Raw genomic sequence first — 25569 nt, forward strand, 5'->3', positions numbered from 1 at the left:
ATCCTGAGTTCCCTTATGTTCTGGTCCTGCTCAGTTTTCTATACGATGCCATACCAACTAGCCAGATTTTCACACATTGCTCCTAGCATGAAGCTCTGCTCAATGCTGAGACCAGGCCGTTCATCCCAACGTAGGCCACGTTCTTTGCAGACTGCTTGTGATCCTGAGTTCCCTTATGTTCTGGTCCTGCTCAGTTTTCTATGCGATGCCATACCAACTAGCCAAATTTTCACACATTGCTCCTAGCATGAAGCTCTGCTAAATGCTGGGACCAGGCCGTTCATCTCAACGTAGGCCACGTTCTTTGCAGACTGATTGTGTTCCTGACTTACGTTCTGGTCCTGCTCAGTTTTCTATACGATGCCATACCAATTAGCCAAATTTTCCAGCAGTGCTCCTAGCACGAAGCTCTGCTCAATGCTCTCTTGCAGGCTGCACCGACGGCCCTGACATCCGCTGTTACGATCAGTGACGTGCAAAGCCTTTACGCGCTCTTCAGCGAGGCAGTCATCGCTGCTGTCCCTGCTGTACGTCACTATCAGAAATACATAACTATATGTATGATAAGAACAATACTCTTTCAGATTCTTTTTTCTGCGTTTCTTCATGTTCTTACGTTATATCCCTCTTGCAACCTAAGCATACGATGCTGCACTAAACCGCCTTATTAACCTCGTGTGTTTAAGGCATGCAACTCTGGTAATTACAGGCGGCAACTAGGCGTTTGCAAAGCACGTATAACCCGTGATTCTTTCACGATTACATACTTCAGTGGCACTTGCACGAATGCCAGTCCTTAAGAGTTTAATTTGAATTTGTTTTAGTGACTGTACACAAGGAGCGCTTAAAAATCGGAAGGCACCAAGTTCGTTTAAGTGCAGAAAATGCATTGTGACAACCTGTACTATTAGTGTCGACAAGCACCTCACTTGGAGGATTGAACGTTTGCTTAGACCACGCGTTTTGCGTAAGCTAATTTAGTGCGTCTGCTGCGGCGACCATTCAAATGTGGCACCGTCACGTGTTCGTCAGCGAAGCGGTCATCTTTGCTTCCCCACTGTCACTAGTGGTATATTGGTTGCGTAGAGCGTCGTTTGTTACCACGCGACACTAAATTTTGCGCCGTGTTCTCAACCCTGAGACAGCATCAACGTGCCGACAATGTATTCACTAAATTTAGGGCTTCGAACGATATTATTGTTCTGACTTCATCGCTGCCATGGCACTTTGCGTACTGTCTATTTACCATATCAAAACTATTAGCTGTTTACAAACGCGAGACATGGCTTCCTTTCAGGCACAAGCTGTATGCAGTTACAATTATGCTGCATCTGAAAAAAAATTAGGGCTTCGCTTAGGAAGCTGGACTGCGAATCACTGAGCTTTTCGGTCCATTCGGATCGATTCGAAACGCTGGACATGGGGTACTGGAGCACGATGGTGTCCCCATGAAACCTACAATTTGCCGTCAGAACCGCAATTGATCGCAATGTAATTATTATTTGACGTCGTATTTGTCCGGAGGTATATGCATTCGTAAAATGGACCACCTCCGTCCATTTTCAAGATAAAACCGGATTAGTGGCACCGCGTACACAAATCTTTCGAACTTGACAAAATTCTAAACTTGACAGTAATTCAAAATGCATTACTGGTTTGGCCGCGAGGATATACACCGATTTTAACGTTAATGTTAACTTTACGATATTTTATGGCTGCGTGTGCTGCGAAGACCCCAGAGTTTGCGAAAGAAACGTTGTTTCTAACAACGCTTGCTTTATAACCTACAGTGTATTGACAAACTTTATCCAGCGTTGTGAAAAAGCAGGATGGACAATTGCAATCTTTTTATGGAGGCTATATACCGCACACAAAAGCTATTCGAAAGGTATTCTATATTCGATTCGATGTGTTTCTAGCACTATTTGTTTCGTATTTAATTTAGTCTCAAACACCACTTATCGCCCACCCCCTGCGTCCGATTGCAAGCCTTTCTTTGAAAAGACTTCTGCTTTTGACAGGGTTTAGCAGCCTACTCGGAGAGCCCTCGCCAGCCGACTGCTGCGGGCCAAGACAGTGCCTTCGTCATTGCCGTCTGCTGGCATAACCCCACGTATGGTCGCGGTAAGAATCGTCTGGTTCTCATCTTTTAAAATCTTCTGCTTTTCATCTCTTTTAGAATATACGTAGCGGTGTGTGCACTGGAACGGTTCGCGCAATTACAACGAAAATCTTGAGAAAAAGCTTTATATCGGAAGAAAGTCAAATTTTTCCATCGAAGTGTTCGTATAACTTAAAAATTTTACGAGACACTCGTCAAAGGATTTGGTGCATTTGAGCGAAAAAGAAGTGTGAATCTTCTGAATTTAGGAAGCGCTATTATATTATCTAACAAAAATACCCAATGGTGTTATAAGTTCCGAAAATACTGATGCGTGAAATTTACAAATACGGTAGCTCTCTAGCAAAAACAGATTGAGCTCGCTTGGATGCGTTACGACCTTCTTAGGCGGCTTTTACGAAGGACTTACTCATACGTTAGAGGTATATTTCACAGCGGAGTATATTAAATCAATATTGTCCATCTTTATATCTATGTTTAGGTGCATTCTATATATTTGTGACTTTAACGCAGAGTTACGTATTGGCAAACTTAGCGCTTCAGCTTTGTGAAGCGAAGATTCTTTTCCCTGCATTTCTGCGCTTGGCGTTGCAGCCTGGATGCTGCTTGGTCGGTCGCTTTTTCAACGATTGTAAGTCGCTCGGTATTTCGGCAGATATATTTCGAGACATATATACAAAGGTCATATGAACGCCCTCACGACGTGGCTAATGTAAACCATGTATGCAGATCCCGCATGTACAGCCCTGTTCAGCTCATCAGAAAGGGAATAGCATTCTACATAAAACCGGAAAACAATGTCGGCACACAGGTGCTTGTAATGCACATCGATCTGTAAATGTTATGACAAATTGTTTAGGGTATTCTTTGATTTGCCTTATTTTCTTTGATTTAGTTAACCCCTGTATTTCCCACTGGGTTCGTGCATGGGAAAACTCCGAAATTGGCATGGCCCACTACGGAGCCCTACACAATACAAAATGTAACAATTGCTCACAGATCTATAGATCACAGATCTATATAACACCCTGAAGTCTTAATAGAATTGTTAATTATTTCCGTCGTTTTCTTTCATTTGCATTGGTTTCTTTGATTTATCCATTATGGATGTGTCAGTGGGGCTGCACACGCGCTTGGCCAACCTCCCGCAAATTGGGGTATGTCCCATTGTGACACAAGTGGTCCAAAATGTTTAAATCTTGTTTGCTTGATACGTGTCGTATCTTTCACTGCATACACCGGTCATCATCAAATTTTACGCATCTCCGTTAGCTGCCAAAGATTTAGTTAACCGTTTTACTTAAGCTCCTATTCGCACAGATTCGAATATGTGCATTGGATCTGCCTATCTTTTAACTGGCAAATTGCAACAAATTTAGTCTCTAGATTTTCCTTTTTTTTTATGCAACCAACCTCGCCCAGTTCATTTTGTAGCTTTAAGACTCCCCGAGCTAAAGATTCCTCTTATCTGGATGGTGCCCCATCGGGGGCTTTCAGGGAAGCGCGTCACATTAAAAGCTGCACTTGGAACGCCATCATTACTTCACGAGTCATGCATGCATTGTGAAGGCCTTGCTATTAAGTGGCGAACGACATCGTATTCATAAGTTTTGCTACGTGTTGCTGCGATTGTACTCACATTCAAAAAGCTCACGACTTAAATGAAAACGTATAATTTGTGCAGTGAGAAGCGTATTTGCGAAAGGCACGCAAGCTTTGTATTCTAAAATGTGAACGTGCCGTTCACATTTACTTAATCGTTGTGGTTCTTGCCCCATTCGTTCAGGGATGGCTGAGGGGAACGTTTTCTGAACTGGATCTGGCTGTCCTAATAACCTATCACTTATGAGTTAGCGAGTCATTTACGAGTCTGTCATTAGGCAGCAGAGAGTACAGTTAGTCCACGACAGGTCAAAAAGGCACTACGAATGCCTCCGTCTTTACGAGCCTAAACCCAAGGTAAATGCGCCGTGATTATCGCCTGGCGTAGACGAGTGCTGTACTTAATTGTGTGTACAATGTCACGGCATTCGTTTGTTTGCATCGCAGTGCGGTCTACTGTGGCATCCATTGCAACGGATCGTGCCTGTGGCTGAATTACCGCGCTGGAGGCCAATACCAATGGTGAGAACTCCGCGCCAACATGTTTTTTTTTTTCTTTTCTTTTTTTGCTAATTAGTCACGGGACACAAAGCACGACCGTTATCACTTGACACTTAGGCGAGTGCACTTAGCTGCACCGCCTGCTATAGTTGAACAAACAACTAAAACGTCAAAAATACGTAAGAGATGTACGTATATTATTCGTAAGCAGGGGTCTGATTTCTGGAACGTCTGTGATTGGTTCCAATGGCCGCCAATGAGGAATTTTAAAGTATTGCGTAACTTAAACGAGGTGCAGAGTAGCACCTCTGGAGGAATATTACAACTCACGATTGGAAAGTGTGGCACGCATATAATGCTGCATTAATATAGCTTGCAGTACCTAACAATTTGAAGACGCTAAGGTCATCTGAATAATAGATGAATTTCTTGAGCTTATTCATTATTGTTATGACTCTATACCCGTATACTCGCATGCTCAGAGCAGTGCTGTAGATATGTTTTAATACCAATTCAAGGAAAATGATTGCCCTGTGCTGGTTCATCGTGTGCTTCCAATTTGCGTTCTTTTGTTTATTTCGTTTCCGACAAAAAAAAAAAGACACGTAAGAACTCTGACACTAGTGTCTATGGGAGCATGAAGCATGGTATTTATGCCATGAAAACAATGATGGCGTTTTCTTTATTTTGTTCTTGCGATTTCAGTTTCCCACAAAGTGTGAGTTTAAGGCCAAACAAAAAATTTGCTATTACATGCATGTGGGCAGTGTCGCATTGCCGTCATGTGAATATTTGGGATTCCTTCGAAATTTAAGATGGTAAAGGCAGACAAAGCGAAGTAAATAGGGCCCGAGTAACTTTCTAAGCCACAAGCACAGAGACCAGACAAATGACCGTTATTTTCTCGTTATCTAAATGATCGCAGCGCTCGAGATCCATCAAGGAAATTCAGTTGGAAGATTTTAGGATTTTAGGAAACGAGGTTTTTTGCATCATTCCTCACCTTGACAAATGCTCTGGCACTTAGGTTCTCGGCTTTAACGATAGCGGTCTACTGTTACATCCACATCCAGAAACTGTGCACCGTCACGGTTGTCTTGTAGCAACAAATTCAACGTTCAGCGAAGATTCTGAGAGGGATGTTCACTTCGAAGCAGGCCCGTTCGTTTGGCGACAACTGTAGGAAAACTGGTTGTCTAACTTATGTCGTAAATTAGTCGCTGGATTTCACTTGTCACATACTAACATGTTGCCCCTAAGACACAGGTATCGCAGTGACAGAACGTCAATTTTTGGCAACACGATGTCAAAACGTTTCTATGTTAGAATCGCTTCTGGTAGGCCTACGAGACGTCAAGCGCCACCTCTTGAAACACTCTGCAGTTTGCATTATTTGCATTTGCTTGCATCGCTCGACGCCATGCCACCGTTAAAACCGAGGTTGGCCTCGTGACACGACGAAATTCAGGAAGGGTTAGTGGGAAAAAAAATGTTTGAAAAACTTGACTGCAAGAAAACATTTCCGTTATGACATTCGGGATATCATGTTATGCTAGGAAATGTTCTACTCCATTAGTCACGGCGGTAATTTCTATTTTGTCATCCCAAATTTTAGTACTCAAAAAATGTAATGTACATTTCGGTTTATTGTTTCAAGTCGAAACCATTTTATCCCGAATATTCGAATGTCATTTCTTCTGTAGCTGCTGCAGTGGATTGTCACCAAGTGAAACAGACCAAAAGCGACGGCCTGATAGGATGGCTTGGTCGGATTAACAATTGGCACAGAATAGAAATTCGTTAAAAATAAGTTGGTTTATATCTTAGTGAACTACAAAGCACGGAATGTTTTTTTATATAATAAATCTAGCGATTAGAGTATCTGGAATAAGCGGAGTAGTTGTGGTACTCCTGATCGGCTGCCTATCGAGCGTTAACGACCTTGATGCGCTGTAATTGAAGCAAATGTTGGTGGCTATTCGGAGCCTAATCATGGATACGTTTCTCCTCCTTGCAGGAACTCGCTGTGGGGTTTTGGATGTCAGAATTCGCAAACCGTATTCCACTTCATGAACTTCGTGAGTAAGATAGCAAGCTGTGCAGTGATTTTCTCTTGGATAATGTAGGCCTAGCTTTGTAGAAAATACTGAGTGCGGCTTCACTTCAATTGACTGTAATATTCAACAAGGTTTTATCGCGCTCCTGTCTTGTGTTTCGGGCTCCGAAATACGGCACCACAACTGACTAGCATATCACTCGACAATGAAATTTCGCAGTTGAAGTTTCGGGCCAGAACGTGGTGCCACCGGTGTCAGTGTGACGTAACGGAATTTTAGGGATATCTGCACATGTTTCGGCGTGTCTTGAGCACAAGAAAGATCGCCTCTTCTTCTCACTGGTTCTTAAATGCAGTCCAATGATGTATGTAACAAGGACTATAGCTTTAACCATTATTTTCTGTTCTCAAGACGCCAAGCGAAGGAAATCGCCCTTGCTTCAACGCCATTACTTTGGCTGTCAAGACCATAGTTTGCTAGAAAAAATAATGGAAAAGACACTGAAGCTATCGTCTGCTGGAGCTTTAGGCTTGGCAGTCCAGCCAGCATGAGAACGATGGTCGTGACACATATTTATTTAAACTCAATGACATTGAATCTCTTTGTGACTTTGCAGGTTCCGCACATTTATCAACATATGGTCATTATAAATGCCACGATCACTTGAGATTACGCATGTGCGAAGAGTTTCGTTTGCTTGCAAATTTACAAAATTGGATTGTTTCGAAATCTAGGAGAGCAACGGCGGATAACGCGTGGTAAACAGAACCACAAAAACGTCTGAAGCCACATGCGCGCCGACCAAATTCATGTACAAAGCACCACTCCGATGTTAGCGTAACAATCGCACGGCTGGCTTCCTCAGGTATTTTAGTGGAAAAATATGTGACCGAAATGTCAGGCGTGGCACATCTAACTTGTTCCCAAAGCGGCCTCGGTTTTGCAATGTGATGCAATGATAACGTTGATGATGATTTTTTAGCATCCCCTTTGAAACGGCGTGGTGACAGTCACCTAGCCTTCTTGAGTTAATGGGGCATGTTAAATATGCTTCTCATTCTAGCATTTTTGCATCATCTTAATATATTTCTTTCTCTCATGCTCAGAACTTTTCTATCTTTCTCTTACCGTTACCTATGCTTGTAACGGATCTGGTCGGATCAATCTCTTCCCTGCGTTTTTCCACGGATACTTTTAAGGTCTCTCGCATATCTCGACCGCTGACCGTTTGATATGCTTCCGCCTACTTCAAATTCGAGCGCATCTGGCAGGTGCGCGTTGCCTACGGGCCCACACAGGGCTTCAAGCAGTTGACATCAAATGTTGACCTGAACGGGGACGCACTTTGCCGGCGCTCCTAATTCCCCTGGTATTTTCCGCAGGGCACGTCATCAGTCGTCACCTGCGCGCGCACACACATTTAGGGGGCCGTCGGGGATGTCTCGTAATGCTTTCGCCGAGAGCTTGATTCCTCCCGTCCCTCTTAGCTTAGGCACCGCGTACTCAGTGAAACCCCTGAGGTATAAAGAAAACATCGCTCGAATGCTAACGCAATCCCTATAAGACTCGATATTGGTTTTGCAAATATCTCGCGATGTGCTCGCGAATTATGTAATTTGCCAGCATTTTCTAATCGAGGAAAGTTTTTTTTTTTCACTCGCATTTTTTTTTTTGAACCACGGTATTCGCACACTCGGAAAGGTTAACTCATTATTTAGGTACTACAGAGAAGAGCAATATTTTCTGCCTTCCTCGACCATTTATAGTTTTCCGTCAACTTGGAAGGTATGTTTGAAGTACATGACACTACCTCTTACGTGCTGACGCTTGCGCCTGCTTGAAGCTCTGTGTGCCAGACTCGGCAAAGGGTTTGGCTCGTATTGATGTCAGTGGGGAAAAAACACACCGGGCTATATTGGCGCGGTAGATGATCCCATTATTTTGTAGCATGTGACAACTAATTTGTCTTTTCATGAAAATTAGGCAACTGTCAAGTCTACGGCTTCAGTACCTCGGCAATGAAAAACGATATGAGAATTGTCTAAGCTGCACCTGGTATAGCATTTAGAGTTGGGAAAATGAACGTTTTGTACACCACTCTACATACACGAGTAGTCTTCTAGTAGACTCTTCGCAGAACCACCGCAAGTCTTCTACCAATTTCGCATGGGCAGAAAAACATGCAGCAAATGTTTCCGCTTGAGATGCTGCCAGCGATGCACATTATATATCTAGATATGTGTGTAATGAATTTGGAAACTTTATGCTCCTGTTTGTCTTAAATCTCGGGTTTTCGGGCAATATCTTTTTTTTTAAATATTTCACGCCTCAATTCATGATTTTGCTTGTTGGTTGCTCTGAATTTCCGCTTTCTCTACAGATTTCAACATATTTAATTCAAATCACTCAAGTGGTTTTATCAGAAATGCATTTCTGCGTTTTTAATGTACTTGAACAGCGAAAACCGGACTTGGCGACGAATTAACGTCTTTTTAAAGGTCGTCTGCTTTCATCGCAACCGCGCCTACTGCTACATCCACTTCTGCTGCTTCCTCAGAAGAAGCCGAGTCGACGCTGAGCAAAGAAAGGAGCCGAAAGCTATCAGGCCAGCATTATTGGTGAGAACGTGTTTATATATATATATATATATATATATATATATATATATATATATATATACACACACACATGTCGGATGGCAGGAGTGTTGTCATTTCTCCTAACGTTTGAGTGGCGATAGATGGCTGAAAAATGTCGCAAATTGTGAAATTTTGGCCCCAAGTTAGAACTTGTGAATAACGGTGGCGTTGATCGCAAAATGGCTACTTCAAGCTCGACGCTAGAGTTCACAAAAATGGTTCCCCACTCTAAGATAATCACTTTCTCCTTGATGACAGAACGAGAGCGACCGTATACTTGGGCGAACATATTCATCCGTGTTACCTTTCGTCGGATTACATGCCTCGCTGCCATTGCAGCCGTGATCGAACATGAATTAGTCTGCACACACTGTAGGAAAGCTTTAAGGAAGGGCATGCTTAATAAAGAAGTGTCGAGAAGCCGCTAGAAAGAAAAAACATATTGATTGCTCGTCTGCCTGACTAGGAGATATACCTATTCTTACAATAGAAAACGGTTTAATGGACTAAATAGACGCAATAACGTAATTTTGTTCATTTGCTGAACACAGGGACTGTTAGCACCTGTAACCGCAGCTTATAGCATAGACGCTGAAGCGCTTGTTCTTTTTAGTGCAGTTCCCCATTGTTGTATTTATATTGTTATATATTGTTACAGACAGACAGACAATGAACTTTTAATGAGGTCCTGAGTAGGGTGTCGTAGTAGGGTGTCGTGAGGATAAATCTCACGGATAGGCATTTCGTGCATCGGCATCTCGGGCTCTCGACCCAGCACATCGCGCGCGGGCTTTTTTATTATATTCTCACGATATCTTGCTATAGTATGTATCACTTCACCCCTTCATAAAGAGAACCTCATCATGAGCAACATCATACATCGCAACAGAGGTGTCTGCCCCAGTCGAGTATTGATGAAAATTCGCAGAAACATTTCCATAGTGATACCTTGAGAACATAAGGTAGAATTTTTTTTGCATTTTCTAGAGGGCCTGGCGAGTTTAAAAAGTACAATGTAATGCTTGTTGAGTATTTACTGCATACCTAAATGTGTACTGATCCCACATTTTGTGGATTTTCGTTTCTGCGAATTTTCGTTTCTGCGAATTTTCATCCATACTCGTCTGGGGCAGACACCTCTGTTGCGATGTATTGCGTGCGACGCCGTTACGTGCTCGGCAGCGAAGCAGTTTTCGCTGCTGTCCCTGCTATACGTCGCCATTAGCAAGCATATAAATACGCTTAAATATAGGTATCCCTCGGGTTCTTGGCCTGGAACTCCAATTACCGGATAGAGTTAATGTCGCCGCTCCAATATTAACATAACCACAGTAACACTGTTGATTTTGCTTTCAAAAATATATCGTAGACATATTATAGCGGCAAAAGTTTTTTTTTGCATTGTCGAACTACAGTACTGGTATGCTTGAAAATTGGTGACAGTATTTAGGTAATAAAGAGAGGAGCGATATTTTCACCTACTGTCACCCTTGTATGCTTTTCCGGTAACTTGGAAGGTAAACTTAAAGCACATAACCTTGGATTTGTTGACGAAGAAAGAATCAACCAATTGTTTTGCGTCTGCTTGTAGCCCTGTGTGGTGAGGCAATTGTTCGTTTCGGTTTAATCATCTCGGCAACAGAATTTTGGTCGGGTTGGTGGTAGTGAAAAAAATACGTGGCCCTATAGTGCCACGGCACATGATCCAGTATATTTTTTTTTGCATGCGAGTGAACTACTTTTTCGTTTCATAAAAATTCCAAAAATCATGACTATCAAGTTTACGATTCTGCAACTCATCAATCAAAAACCATATAGAAATATTTGACTTCTACTTGATATGATATTCAGAGTACCTTTGGTGCAGAATTATGTTTACGATCACACACATTGCACCAGCTTCACGTAGGCTAGAAACTTACGCAATAAAGTTGTCCTCTCGATATGGCTGTAAGCGACGTAGTCTAGAGAACTGCGATATCACTTGTTTGTTGCAGCGTTACGGAATTGAAAACATCGTGCTTCTATTTGTCCTGAAAATTCAAACCGCTCAAGCAGTTGTTTCGTAAATCCATTTTTTGTCTTTTGCATGTGTTTGAACAGAGAAACGAGGCTCCGCGCCACATTGTCCTCTTAAACATTTTTTGCTTTCGTCACAACAGCGCTTGCCGCTACATCCACTACAGCTGATTTCCAAAGTCACAATTGCATCGAAGAAGCCGACTCGACGCTGAGCAAAGGAGCCCACCGCTGTTGAGGCCGGCATGATTGGTGAGAAGTGTGCGGAGAACAGCTTTTAACCGTGAGATGGAAGAAGTAAGAGCGTGTGATATGACTTCATGTTTCAAGTCGTTAGAACTTTGCCCGATAACTTTCCCTATATAATAGCGATGTCGTGACAAAACCGCTTGTTTCATCAGATCTTAGAACATATAATGCATAAACATATAGCTGGTTTTCTAGACGAACATAACGTTTTTACAAACATGCAGCATGGTTTTACAAGTGGCCTCTCGACGACTACTTAACTAATTATCATACATGACTTTGCTAGCACTGTAAACAAAGGGAAACAGACACGATATTCATGGGTTTCAGCAAGGCGTTTGATAGGGTGTCTCATGTTAAATTGCTTCATAAGCTAGGAGCTGTGCTCAAAAATGATAAAATATTAGCATGGAATAAAGCCTCCCTTAAAAACCGCCATCACTTTGTTACTGTAAATAAAACAACCTCTGATATAGCTGCTGTCAATTCTGGCGTCCCACGGAGATCCGTTCTTGGCCCCCGTTTCTTTTTGTTATATATAAATGATATTGTCACTAACCTCTCTGTTAAAATCAGGCTTTACGCTGACGGCTGCGTTCTGTACGAGAAAATAACAATGAAAGATGACCGACTCAGGTTAAACAGGGAATTTATTAAGGTAGTTGAGTGATGTAAACCATGGCAAATGTGCAAAGACAGGCTGTGGCACAGAAAACGCTTTTTTTGTCAGAGGTAACGCAATGTAAGTACCTTGGCTTGTACATAACAAAGGATCTTTCCTGGTCAAAGCACCTTGACAGTAATAGCAAACTCTCGCCGCAAGTTTTTTTCTAAGACGCGTATTAAAATCCTCCACACCAACAGTACGTCTGTTGACATACAAAACACTCGTCCGCCCGTTTCAGAATATGCTGTAGTTATATGGAACACGTTCACTAAAAGCGATATTGGAAAGCTAGAAAGCTTACAGAAAAAGCAGTTCGATTCTACAATACATATGGGTGTAGTTCTTACTAACCTTTTATCTCGGAGTGGCTTGCCTTCTACAAGTGATAGAAATCATGTATGTCGTCTAAAATGCTTTTTCCAACTAATAAATGGTCACTACAACATCGACACGTCTCACATTATCACCTATACAGCAGGTTACGCTACCAGACAGCGACACTCACTAGCTGTAACTCCATTTACTACAGCACGTGTCAACTGCTTCAAGTATTCATTTTTTCCTAGAACTATAACAGATTGGAATAAGCTGGCCGATAAAACTAAGACAGGACTCATTATCACTTTTGGAGACATATCTTTAATAAAAAACATTTTTCGCACTTGCTGAGATTGTTAGGGATAGCACTGTTTGACTGTATGATTGGGAAAGATCGTTGAAGTAACGTTGAAGCGCTTGTTCTTGCGCCTGTTTGTTGCGCTTGTGTGAAGATTTTTTTTTAGTGTAGTTCCTCATTGTTGTATTTATATTTATCTTTATTTATTTATATTTATTTATATTTAATTTATATTTATAAATAAATAAATAAATAAATAAATGCCGCAGTTGGGAGGAATGATTGCTGCGAGAGACTCGCTTCTGCTGTGACGACAGGACCTAAGGGGCCGCATTCTGTAGCGGTTATGCTCATTGTTCATTTTCCTTGCCTACGCATAACTTAGGCGTATAATCCGGATCGCTAGACAATTTTCTTGACTGCAGTGAATTTCAGTTTCCATTATGAATTGCTGGATCGGTAAATTTCGTTTCCGTGTTTTAGAAGATTCGTTCTGGTATCTTCTGTCCCTCCTTTCTCTACGCCTTTGAAGTACTCTTACACGTACAGTATACGCCTAGAAGGTATGGTATGACACACTGGGATGGGGTACGTAGTGGCATTTTTTTATATATATGCTTCATAAAACGGCTCATGAAACAAAAAAACTTATCCACCTAACTGTAACGCGAAGCTACATAGTAAGCCCAATAAGGCCTCAAGCTACAATGGAAAGCCAATGCGCCCTGAAAAGTGGACGACATTCTTTTAATGCGATTTCGTGCTACAGTTCGGTGGACAATCTTTTTCATGAAACTTTCACCTGCTGGCGGACTTCTCCTGAGCTGATTTGCCACAGTCTTTCAGATATCGTTGCTGTCTTCTTTGATCTTATTTAGCAACACCCTAGTCTCACACTTAACAGCACGATGTTGTGTGTACTGCCCAGTCATCCCTGTAATGCCCCTGTCAATAAAGTTCTCAATACTGAGTGCTAACCGCTCACATCAACGTTGCCTCGTTTGTGCAGACCGCTTCGACGGAGGCGGCATTAGTGCAACCGCTGTGGCAATCGGTCGCGTGCGACATCGTCATCTGCCGGACAGCGGCCCAGTCACGGCTCTGTGTCACCAGGGAAGGTATGTGTCGCGACTGTCACCTCGCGACTGTCATTTTGCACACAGTTCTCGACTGCGCGAGACAGTATTCTTATGTGGCGAGTGTAAGCACTAACGTTGCCTTCGGAATTATCGGCGTGGCCGCTTGCGTCTTCTCTATATGGTTTCTCCGCATAATTTATTGCCATAGCAGCCCTACGGGCGCTATCGGCGCATCGGCACTCCAGGCGCATATCTGCTGTGGCCGTCGCCGTCGCCGTGATGTTCTGCATAAAGTCCAAGGCGCGATACGCCCTACGCTGTATGTGCGAGTGAAAGCATACGAGGGGAGCCGAAGATCGCGGCTCAATCTCGCCTGCGCGAAAGGGACGAGATCGGGGAGGAAGTGCGCCGTCTTCAGTCGCGCGCGAGGCGCCCAACGTTGCGACGCACCAGGAGGAGGGAGGCGGCGTTCTTCTCCGGCGGCAACTGCCAATTTGGCGGCTTGCGTCCACTTGAGCGGCCGAATCGTGAGAGCGATCTGCGTTGGGAGCAGTCTAGGCACGTCGACGGCTCGTAGCTTTGTGTGTGTTGCGTGTTTTCGGCGCCCAGTTTGCGTTGAAGCGATAGGCAGCACGAAGGTCACTTCGCTCGCTGCTGCTGCCACGTTCTATACGAGAAAATAACAATGAAAGATGACCAACTCAGGTTAAACAGGGAATTTATTAAGGTAGTTGAGTGATGTAAACCATGGCAAATGTGCAAAGACAGGCTGTGGCACAGAAAACGCTTTTTTTGTCAGAGGTAACGCAATGTAAGTACCTTGGCTTGTACATAACAAAGGATCTTTCCTGGTCAAAGCACCTTGACAGTAATAGCAAACTCTCGCCGCAAGTTTTTTTCTAAGACGCGTATTAACATCCTCCACACCAACAGTACGTCTATTGACATACAAAACACTCGTCCGCCCGTTTCAGAATATGCTGTAGTTATATGGGACCCGTTCACTAAAAGCGATATTGGAAAGCTAGAAAGCTTACAGAAGAAAGCAGTTCGATTCATCTACAATACATATGGGTGTAGTTCTATTACTAACCTTTTATCTCGGAGTGGCTTGCCTTCTACAAGTGATAGAAATTGTGTGTGTCGTCTAAAATGCTTTTTCCAACTAATAAACGGTCACTACAACATCGACACGTCTCACATTATCACCTATACAGCAGGCTACGCTACCAGACAGCGACGCTCACTAGCTGTAACTCCACAACACGTGTCGACTGCTTCAAGTATTCATTTTTTCCTAGAACTATAACAGATCGGAATAAGCTGGCCGATAAAACTGTAACACAGGACTTTTGGAGACATATCCTTAATAAAAACATTTTTCGCACTTGCTGAGATTGTTAGGGATGGCACTGTTTGGCTGTATGACTGGGAAAGATCGTTGAAGTAACGCTGAAGCGCTTGTTCTTGCGCCTGTGCGAGAATCGAGTGCGATGTATTCATGTTTGCTGTGCGCGCTAAAACCATGCTTGTTAGTTCAGTTAGCAAGCGAATGCTGACAACTTAATACGGCCGATGAGATTGCTATTCTAACTTTATATGACTGGCTGCTAGTTTGCTACCTCAATCGATGCTTCGCCTTTCTGGCGAAACAGCGACTTCTTACGAACGTCCAGGATGGTGTTCTTAGTTACAAGCTGTGCGATTTTAAGCAGTAGCAAAACGCATCACTAGGACTTAATTCCGAAAGATGCGAGACCTGCCCACCTTAGAAAACCTTGCGCTCTTTAATGTGTTTTTAACGGATTGGCATCGTCTGCGTATTTTATAATAAAATCCAGGTGCTCCCGCCCTTCCCTTGCTTGATTACCATCATTAGGCTGCGAAATAAATAGTGTGTCTTGAATACAGTACCGCATTCTCGTAGCACAATGATTCACAGCACGAGAAAAGTCAGTATAGCAATGTATATCTTTCTGACAGAGTTCGTGGATCACGTCAAGAACATGCGCCTAAATAATTTGTCTCTTGTTGCATAAGTCTCACACCGTCGCACGATCACGTGTGTGCATTCATTGGCACAAACGGCTGTCTGTGACCTTTCTCGATCTTTGCGCCGGACGTATACAGGCTGTCGCTGCGGAAAGCACCATTATACAATACTGCTACATGCATATAGCGTGTTTGTTTTGGACAATGCGCGAGGGAACCACAACGAAGACAACGAACTGCTCCTTGGTCTCCAGCTGTCGGCTGAACTAGCCAGCGCTGCAGTTTTTTGCTAAATATACCTTGTAAACAATGTTCAGTGTTTATTCCCTCGTTCGCGTGGCAATATGCATGTGCTAAATGAAATGTTAAGGGCCTCTATACTCTCAGCTAAACTTTGTTACCGCACCTTTGTTCAATGTTTATGAAGTGAAGCCGGGGAACAGTGAAGTCGTGTCTCCTTCGCAGCGATCCTAACACTAGCGCAACTTTGGAACTTAAAATAATTTAGGAGATTGAAGGAACCAAGCAGTTAGCCGGTCAATACGTACTGATTCAAATCTCGATTAAATTGAGTGTGATACCGCAAGAGTTGAAATAGTGAAAATGGGCAGCCGCCTGCCTCAGCTGTAAAAATTAAAACATTGCAGAGTGTGCGTAATAAGCGAACTTTAGGAACAGTAATAAGCGAATTTGCAGGATAATAAACGTTTCCAGAAACCATTCATTGATCTTTTGTTTCATTGAAGCCAGAATCAAGACCCATGCTCTTTGTTCCATATTCATTTTGAGCAATCTCGCAGATCATAAGGGTTCGACGAATTCCTTCGTGCGTATTTAGTTTATTCCACTTCTAACATACGTTAAAAGGCCCCTACATGTGGCATTGGGTAGCGGGAACATAAACCAAGTACACAGATCAAAAGCGGCAAACTCGCTACAATATCAAGGTCGAAAAAACAACGGCAGCGACATTTCTGGTGTTCATTTTTTAACAGCGCAACACAATCGCGACGAAAAATGACAAGATGTCCTTTCGGTGACAGTATGGTGACATTCGTTGACATGTTATACGAATAACTGCGCTGCGCATATTTTGAATGCGGCTTAACGGCAAAGCACTCCACTGCGGCAAGCGTAGCGCCAGATTTGCGTGCTATATGATTCACATTAAACCTTGCAGAATTCCTTACACACACTGCACAACTCAATGAACTCAGCGTTACCGTGTTTCTGCGCATTCTGTGCAGTAGTGAAGGGGGACGTGCTTGATCATCTGTGGCATTCTGTTGCTTGTTTCTGCGGATACGCGGTCGATTGTCTCTGCATCGCTGATGACGCACATGATTAGTGCATGCTATGTTGAGCACAGAGGCAAAATCATTCTTTAAGCTAGAGTGTATGCTCGCCATATCGAGAGGGTGGCTTCACTGGTGGGCCTGTCATATATCTCGATTTTGCACCATTCGATACACTTTAAATCGGCTCGATACTAGTATCATCTAGCCGTACGTCACAGGCCACTGTTCGTAAACTCTGAAGCTCAACATTAATCTTACAGTAACTGCGCCTGTGTTGCCTCATGTTCTTCGGCTATATTCTGTTTGCACACTGAATTATACAATGTCCTGAAACTCGTCTCATTGCTGCGAGCACGCAACTAACTTCAACGTTGTATTGTTAGCGCAGGCGACGCGTCAGTGGAAGCGGGCTTGCTACAAGCGCTGTGACGACCAGTTGCGTGCAGCGCGGTCTGGCCAGCGACACCGAAGCGTGGCATCGCCGCCTTCTCTGGTGAGCATACCAGACGTTTGTTATTCGGCTATATGGACACTCCAGGCGCATTTCTGCCCTCGTCGTCACAGTTGGCGTCGGCGTCGCCGTGATATCTCTAAAGTCTAAGGGTGCTAACATCATCGCTGCACGCCGTATGTTGCGTGCGCTAGTGAAAGCGTGCGATGCTGAGCCGGCGATGGCGGCTCCTTCTCGCGTGCTCAACGGAGGAAAGCGGGGAGGAAGCGCGTCGCCTTCCGTCGCACGAAAGGCACTGGGGAGAGGGGAAGGACCGCGAGGGGCATTCTGCTCCAGCGGCTGGAGTAGAATGTATGGCTTGGCCGCGGGCCAACTTGTCTAGATGTATGGCTTGGCCGCGATCACTACAAAGTCTAGATGCTCAGAGGGCTCAATGCTTCGTGGGCGCTGTGTTCTCGACACTTCGTTGGCGTTGAAGCGAGAAACTGCGCGAAGGTCAATTCGCTCGCTGCTGCTGCCGCGCTTCCTCATACCGAGTGAGACGTGCTCGTTTGCTTTTGCTCGCGTGATACCATGCTTGTTCATTTAGTTAGCAAGCGAATGTTTACATCTTTATGCGAGAGATAAACTATTATCCTTAGTTCGTATACCTGCCTACTAATTTTTTATCGCAATCGATGCTTCGCGTTTCGGGCAAAAGTCACATTTTTTTAGACCATACAGAACTTTTACAAATCACCAGTGGAAGATAACGTAATTCTAGTTGTTCTGGTGTATTGCTCAAATAGGCGAAAATTACTTGCACAGGAAATTATCCCGGTGATCATGAAAGATAGCGCGACAACGCTAATGTAGCCAATAATTGCATATATGTATAATTAAAAATTAATAATTACATTTTATTATAATTACTGCGTGTCCATCCATCTATTCACGAAACACATGGGCTCTCTCCAGGTAATATTGTGCTTCATCAGCACAAGACCACATTGAACAGCGGCACAATAGTGCAAATTTACCGACACTTTCAAGGCGCATACATCAAAACCCGTGCGTTCCTCAGCATACGCTACAAGAAGACTTGCAAGCTCACCGGCTGCAATTCGCAAATTTCATCATTCTTTTTTTCTTCAGTCTTTCAAAAGGTTTCTCCTGTGTTCTTTCATCTTCGTCATCAGCGTCCGAGTTTTCCACTTGTATATGCACGATGCTACTGACCCTTTTCACGGTGGTCCTGTGGGCGCTGCCATGTTTGATCACGTGGTGACGCGTCCATTGCTTGCGTCAGCTTCCTCCGTAGCCTCTGTGACCCCAATGGATGTACACGACGCCGACGCGACTCTGCAAGCCTATGTTTCGGCGGATATCGCAGATGGTGACTCGCGGACGACACGCGAAGCTTCCGCTACAGCTTCAAAAGTTCAAACAGCGCGGACAGCGTAATTGGTGTTCGTAATAAAAGCGAGGCTAAAAATGTATTCGAAGCTACCCCAACTTTCCGCTTATGAATTGAATTAGTGTCAGTGTGTTTAGCTCTTCGTTCTTTGAGCAGCGGCTTGTCACGTTTCTGACTCAATAGTAAAGTATACATCGTTCGTACACCGTTCTTTCTGGGCGCAAGGCTTGTAACGTATAGATGCTCTGTACGTTGTAATAGCATGTAGCAAATACATATTGTCGCTGTAGTCACTCGCTTACTTCGTTAACTGTTACGAAACGTTCTGCTTCGAACATTAGTGTGCTGTCGGTGTAGTAGCCGTCACCCATGTTTCGGCGCATTCATTCAAGTATGCGCCCGTTCACATAATCTTGCATGTGTTGGCGATATATAGTGGGCGTGATTTCGCTTGCGAGTTTGGGTGGGTGTGCGTAGATAACGTGCGAGAAACTTGGCAAGAGGCTTTGCTACGCCCTCTATCAACGTGTAACGATCGGCACTCACTCGCGCAGACGTTTCGGGGTTGAAGTGTTTTCCTTCGAGGTTAGCGCTACAACGCTGGTGGATGAGGGATCTTTTTTTTATCGTCGAGGGAAGACGTTCATTGCGAAATAGCGGGCTACACAGGCAGTTTTTATGTAGCAGCGCTCCGTGAACTTGAAGACACAGATTCATTCCATTCCTTAATATGCCGGTCACAATCTTCTCAACCAACTACTGCGCACGTCTTCATTCCACCGCTTCATATTTCGCAGCGTGAATGGAGCCCAGTGGTTTAGCGGAAACCCAGTTGCGCCACCTCGTTTCTCTAGAGTAAACTGCTTCGCGAAAAGGGTCAATGCAAGCTGTCCAAATGTCGCCGTAATTTTGCCTCGGCGTTTCACTTCTCGATTTCTTCTACGAGCCGCTTAACGTTGCCTCTGTGGTGCAGGCTGCTTTGGCGGAAACGGAGACGGCGATCAATCATGTGCGACGCCGTCATGTGCTCGTCAACGAAGCCGTCATGGCTGCTGCTTCTTTGTTACCAGCGGTATGTGTTGCATGGAGCGTGGTTTACCACCATGTTACATTCTTTTTTCAGTCGACCGTGTGAGACAGTATCTTTGCGTACCGAGAGTGAATGTATAACGTTATCGCTGGGGCTTCGAAAAATACGAAATAGTTATCGGCATTATCTGGCTTGAGCATCATTGGCACGGATCGCAGTGCACGTCCATTTCCAAACTTTCTTTATTACTAACCCAAGATATGCTGCCTATGGTCGCCAGCTGTCCGAGTTATCAAAGTTAACTGCTTTCGAACGAAGAAAATAGTGCCTAGTTTACGAGACTGGCAGAAATGCTTCAATCCAGCTGAAGTTCCCAAAGAATGCTAATTGCATAAAAGCTACTATTCATGCCCCCTGCATGGCGCTCTTTGGCCATACCTGGCCCTTCAATCAATCACGCCCTCCTGCATCCAGTTGTGAACCTTCTAAAAAAAATTACCGCTCTTTACAGGGTAAAGGACGACACTCGGAGAGCCCTCGCCGGTTGATTGACGTACAGCGTAAAGCTGTGCGCAATTATTATGAAACCTTAATGAATGCTTTAACTCGGAACCAGCCACGAATTCCCTCTTTTTATGTGACAACAAATCCTTTTATGTGACAACTGCTGGGAAGTTAGCATTTAGGAGAGAGAGTCACATCCTAGCGATGTTAGAAAGTGGCATTCTGACTGATGGCATAGAATTCCCAAATGTTCGTAAGATTCCAAAACGATTGGAGTTTTGAATGCATTCACGGGGGGTCTACAAGCGTGCTACTCACATATTACTGCTACACTTCAGTACGATGTATATTGCATCAACATGACTCGCTTTAGGTGTGCGTATTAGGCGTAGTTTACAGAATTCATTAAGTTGTTACTGCTGAGCTGGAGCTCTAGACTGTTTGTGTAGATTGAGTTCCCTTTCAACTTTACAACTTTAATAATTAAAAAAAAAACATTGATGGCGTAAATAAAAAAATCAGCTTGCCTAGAGTCGCTTGAAGATAACTTATCTTTTAATTAATCAGCACATTATATTTGAAGAAGTGTTTGCCAAGAAACGCAATTTCTCCATTCCTATGTACTAAGAGGCCCACAGCTATAGAGGTTCTTCTAAAAACATTCCGCTCTTTACAGGGAAAGGGTCGATACTCGAGAGCCCTCGCCGGTCGACTGACGTCAGCCAAGAAACAGCGCCTTGCATCCCTGCAAAAGATGCATAGCCTTCTGTGAACACGGTGAGAACCCTCTGGCACTTACTTCAATCCTAATGGTGTTAGAAAGTGGCATTCTGGTTGAGGGCATAGTATTCCCAAATCTAATTCTAAAACAATTGCTTGGGGCTCTAAACTTGTGTTGATTGAGCTCTCTTTCAAATATGTAACTTTTACTAATTAAAGAAAATCATTGATTCTGTAAATAAAAAAAAATAAGCTTGCCTAGAGTCGCCTGAAGATGACTTATTTTTAAATTAATAACTTCATACATATGGCGAAGTGGTTGCCAAGAAACGGAATTTCTCGATCCCTATGTACTGAGAGGCCCTGAGCTATAGAGGTGCGACTTGATCAGTCAATGCATTCGAAATTTTGAATAACAGTGCACCTTCGCAGATCGCGTGGCAGGGCAGTGTTGTTAAGCGTGTCGCCATAGTAAAAGTCGTCCATGTGACGAGACTTGTCGCTAGAAAAAGCCGTTGTTCTTTGACTAGTCACGCATGCTTTGAAGGTCTCGTTACTCAGCGGCCACGTCAAGGCCTTCACGAGGGTTACGTCATAGCGGCGACGAATACCAAAATCGTCTAGGCTCTCTGAATATCTTTCTGTTCATAAGGGGGCATTCAATGGTGTAAGCGAGGTTTGCGACATGGTAGCGGCGAATGCCTTCGCATTCAAGAGGTCCGCGACTGAAAGAATCCTTCGCTTTACATATAGGCGCTGCTGTGTCGTGAACCTCATCGCGTTCGTCGCGGGGCTGTTCTATTCTCAAGAAAGTGGAGTGTCAACTCTGTTTCTCGATGCGATTCTCATCGCTTGTTCAAGGGATGAAAGTGCGGGAACGTGTTCGGAACTGTAGATGTCCGTAGATGTCCGTCCTAATAACTTTTCTATCGAGGAGTGCGCGAGTCCTCGACGTTTTTTTCGCTGACTGGCAGAAAGTGTCATTTGTCCGCGACAGTTCGGACCAGTTTACGAGGCCCACGGCAATGTCAATATGCCGTGATTATCGTCCAACACGGTCGAGTGCCGCACTGTTAATTGTTGGTCGAGACGATTGTTGTTAATGTTGAGACAATCTCGTTTTATGTTTCAATCACAGCACGGTCTAACACGACATCGATGTTAAGGGATCGGGCCCTTTCTACAGTTAGAACTGCGAAAGCCAATACCGACGTTAAAAACCGGGTGGAAATGGGTGTTTTTATTTTCGTATAAATTACATTGCGTATACAGAATGAACGTTATCAATTATAACTAGGCGCATGCACTTAGTAGCGATTTTCTATAGGTAAACTAACAACTGTAACGTACACTAACGAAATAAGTGCAATGTTTTCTTGGGGAGTATTAGAACTTTCGATTCAGATGCGCCACAAGCATCCACTATTGCAAAAAAAAGAGGCTTAAGCATTGCATTCATGTTGGGACGGCATCTAGAATTATTTAATTAGGTCATTCATCTGAAGAAGTTTCGGAACAACGCACACACGAATATCAACGTTAATCATATTAGCATTGAAACAATGTAGCAACACACTGTACTGACATATCGTTCGCTTTTATGGAGGCGAGTTATCATTTTACGTTACCGACGTCATCTCCTCAGGTAGCTCCGCGTTTTTCAACGATATATAGCTTTAAAGGTACAATCTGGTATACTTTGCATGTGCGCTGTACATTTGAATATATACGACTGCTTCTAAATTTAGACCGTCAAAGGCGGAGCGAAGCGAAGTAAATGGGAAACACTCACTTTCGAAGCCACGAGCACAAATATGGGGAGTAATCCATCTACTAATCGTTCATTCTCATCCTATGTAAACTAGGGCCGCGCCAAGTTTCCCTGTAGCAAATTGAGTTGGAAACTTCGTGCTTCTGTCATCGTTTCTTTTTTTAACTTTAACTCGCCTTGTCGAGTACGCTCACGCTTACGCCCCCCTGCTTTAGTCGCAGCGGTCTACCGTGGCATCCAACTCCGCGGACTGTGTGTGGCCATGGTTCTATGAAGTAATCGATTCGACATTGAGCAAAAGTGCTCTGATCACTGCGGAGCACACCGTTTGGTGAGACAGCTTCGATGAGAACCCGTTGATGAATACCGTTGGTGAGAACTGTGCATAAGCGTATTTTTTATCGCCAGGTGAGATTGGCGCACATAAGTTGTTTGTAGTAGATTTTCAGTAGTAGAAACATCGCGTGAACAGCTGACGGCATGCTACACATCAGTTACAAGCCAGGGTGTCCAACCGAACTCGAACCCTAAGCGTCTTCTCCGTCGTACATGTTCCTCTTTTAGTCCGCGTCTTCGTAGCGCTCTTTTCTTCAAGTCGCTGCATGAGTTCATGCGGCGACTGAACCCGAACTGATAACGTAGGTTCAGTCGATCGCTGCTGCTGCTGGCTTCCTCAGTCCACCGTTTTAACAGCGAGTTTCCGCCATCGTCGAGTGAAATGCGTTGTTCGCTATTTAGTTAAAAAATCGCAATCGATGCTTCGCCTTTCTGAAGAAACTGCGACTTTGGACCATTACAAATCACTTGTCGCAAATAACATAATTCTGGCCATTCCAGGTGCATTACTCAGATGCCTCATTAAAAATTTATAATGAACTTTATAGGTAATTACATTATGGCACATAATGCAATTAAGAATTGCAGCTGGCGAGTTCGCAAGGCGATCCACCCATCCATGTATTCATGAAATACATGGGCTCTTCCCAGAAAGATTTATGCATTGGCGTTCCATTTACTTTTTTTAAGAAAGCGCTGTGTTATGAATTGAAGCCCAAAAAGTAACTGGAACACCAATGCATTTCGACAGCATATCGACCGACACTTAAAGAACAATATCTCTGAACTGGTGCTGTCCAGATTATTCGTTCCAAGGGGATAGGCCGTGCGAACTCAGCGGCTGTAATTCGTAGATTCAAATATGTGACGTAAACTAACTAATCGAAACGTTAATTATTGTAATTGCGGTAGTTACTCAGCTGAATTTTTTTTTCTCGTAGAAGTAATGACGGCCTCATCATCAAGGGTTACAATTGGGCTATCTGCCGTAGGCAATCCTTATAAAATTTGGTGCAGAAAAAAAAAACGCCCCGTATATAGGTACCTTAGTGCAGAGGTCACAAAAGGGTCACTCTGCTCGTTTCGTAGTATGGTTGCTCGAGATTTGCAACGGTTACTGCGCAGATCATTACATCATTAGAATTACGTGATACTTTGTAACCTCAAAGAGTACCTAATGTTACGTCCAATTGCATAATCCATATGTGTATTTTCCTTTCGTGTATATGTAGTATGTTATTTTTGCGTACGCAAGCAGTGAGAGATGTATCGCTATAATTTTCATAGCGCCACCTACATTTAGAAAACGAAAAAGGTGTTCGCTTCGTTCTGTGTTATATTGAGCACATTTGAATCAGATTAAGGGTGTCCGAATATTTTAAGTATTTTCAAGACATCAAACAAGGTTGCATTCGATTCGGTTTCCAATCAGCTTGTATTAAAAAATCAGAATAACTCTAACTTCCCGAATGTGTCCACTGTGCACAAGTTAACACGAAAAGCCAAACTCTGATAACCGTCATCTAATAACATTGCACATAATTAAGGTACTATAGCATGACGCGTCCCTGAGAAAGCCAGTTTCCCGACAGAGCCACAATCAATCGCACTTAAATTGTGATCAGATGTAGAATTTCCCAGCAAATATTTTTTTTCGTGCCAATATCCAGCACCTGCGTCTTTTCGCCAGGTAAAGCCTGAATGTTGCATTGTCACAAACGTAATACAATAGTGGCACCACGAGACACCACCTACCCAGGCCTTTCTAACTCCACAGGTTTTTTTTTTCTTCGGTTTATCATCTCCAGAGATAAAATTCCTTTCTGACTTGGCCCCGAAAGCATACACAGATGTTAATAGGACAGCATTACCGCCTTTATCTTACGATATTGCATGGTCGCGTGCATTTCGAAGACCCCTGGATTTGCAAAAAAAAAAAAAAAAAAAATCTCCTGTTAACAAAGCTTGCTTTACCATGTACAGTGTAATGACAACCTTTCCAACCCTGTGAATACCAAGATGGGAAAGTTTTAATGTTTTTCAATTCAGCCTCAAGAAGTACTATTGCAACGTCCCTACAACGTATTTTAAACCTTCCTTTGAAAACGCTTCTGCTTTTGACAGGGACCAGCGATCTAGACGGAAAAGAGCCGCAACCGGCCGACCGCTGTGGGCCAAGACCCAATGCCTTCGTCATTCCTGTCTGCGAACGTATCGCCATTTTTTATGCACATTGTAAGAATATAGAAAAGTTCTATGTAGGTATTCACCACGTGACTCATGTGAGCCATGTATGTTGATCACGTATGTGAAGCTCTTTCCTGCTTTACACAAAAAAAATTACTTCGAATATAAAACTGGAACATGATGTCGGTTCACTGGCCAGGTCAGGACACATATATTGCACTGTTCCTCACTTTGGTAAGCCTTCTGGCATTAGCAGCGGCCAGCTGTGGCATTGCACTCCACCAATTGTGCGCGGTCATGATGGTCTTGAAGCAATAAGTCGGACGCTCAGCG

At 43.6% G+C, this 25569-nt stretch overlaps 2 protein-coding genes across 11 annotated transcripts in view; both read left to right on the forward strand.

The window, feature by feature from the left end:
• LOC126525818 (uncharacterized) overlaps window positions 1–13585 on the forward strand; it is a 45847-nt gene extending 32262 nt beyond the window's left edge. For 4 of the 7 annotated variants that reach the window (XM_072284166.1, XM_072284167.1, XM_072284169.1 and 1 more), the window contains 6 exons: window positions 2022–2124; window positions 4172–4246; window positions 6243–6303; window positions 8781–8900; window positions 11084–11192; window positions 13482–13585. The gene's annotated coding sequence lies outside the window, so the exon portion shown is untranslated. Of the gene's footprint in view, window positions 1–431; window positions 513–2021; window positions 2125–4171; window positions 4247–6242; window positions 6304–8780; window positions 8901–11083; window positions 11193–13481 lie in introns of those variants that run through there. The other 3 variants (XM_072284170.1, XM_072284172.1, XM_072284171.1) reach the window with 3 other exon arrangements.
• Window positions 13586–17228: 3643 nt separating this feature from the next.
• Window positions 17229–25569, forward strand: part of LOC129380157 (uncharacterized) — a 35091-nt gene continuing 26750 nt past the window's right edge. For all 4 annotated transcript variants that reach the window (XR_011896149.1, XR_011896147.1, XR_011896148.1 and 1 more), the window contains exons 1-5: window positions 17229–17334; window positions 19662–19760; window positions 20899–20999; window positions 22935–23044; window positions 25174–25284. Coding sequence is in view for 1 of the 4 variants with exons in the window: in XM_072289976.1 (XP_072146077.1) it covers window positions 25234–25284 (51 nt within the window). In the remaining 3 variants the exon portion in view is untranslated. The remainder of the gene's footprint in view (window positions 17335–19661; window positions 19761–20898; window positions 21000–22934; window positions 23045–25173; window positions 25285–25569) is intronic.

Source organism: Dermacentor andersoni, chromosome 8, assembly GCF_023375885.2.
Source record: "Dermacentor andersoni chromosome 8, qqDerAnde1_hic_scaffold, whole genome shotgun sequence".
Taxonomy (NCBI): domain Eukaryota; kingdom Metazoa; phylum Arthropoda; class Arachnida; order Ixodida; family Ixodidae; genus Dermacentor; species Dermacentor andersoni.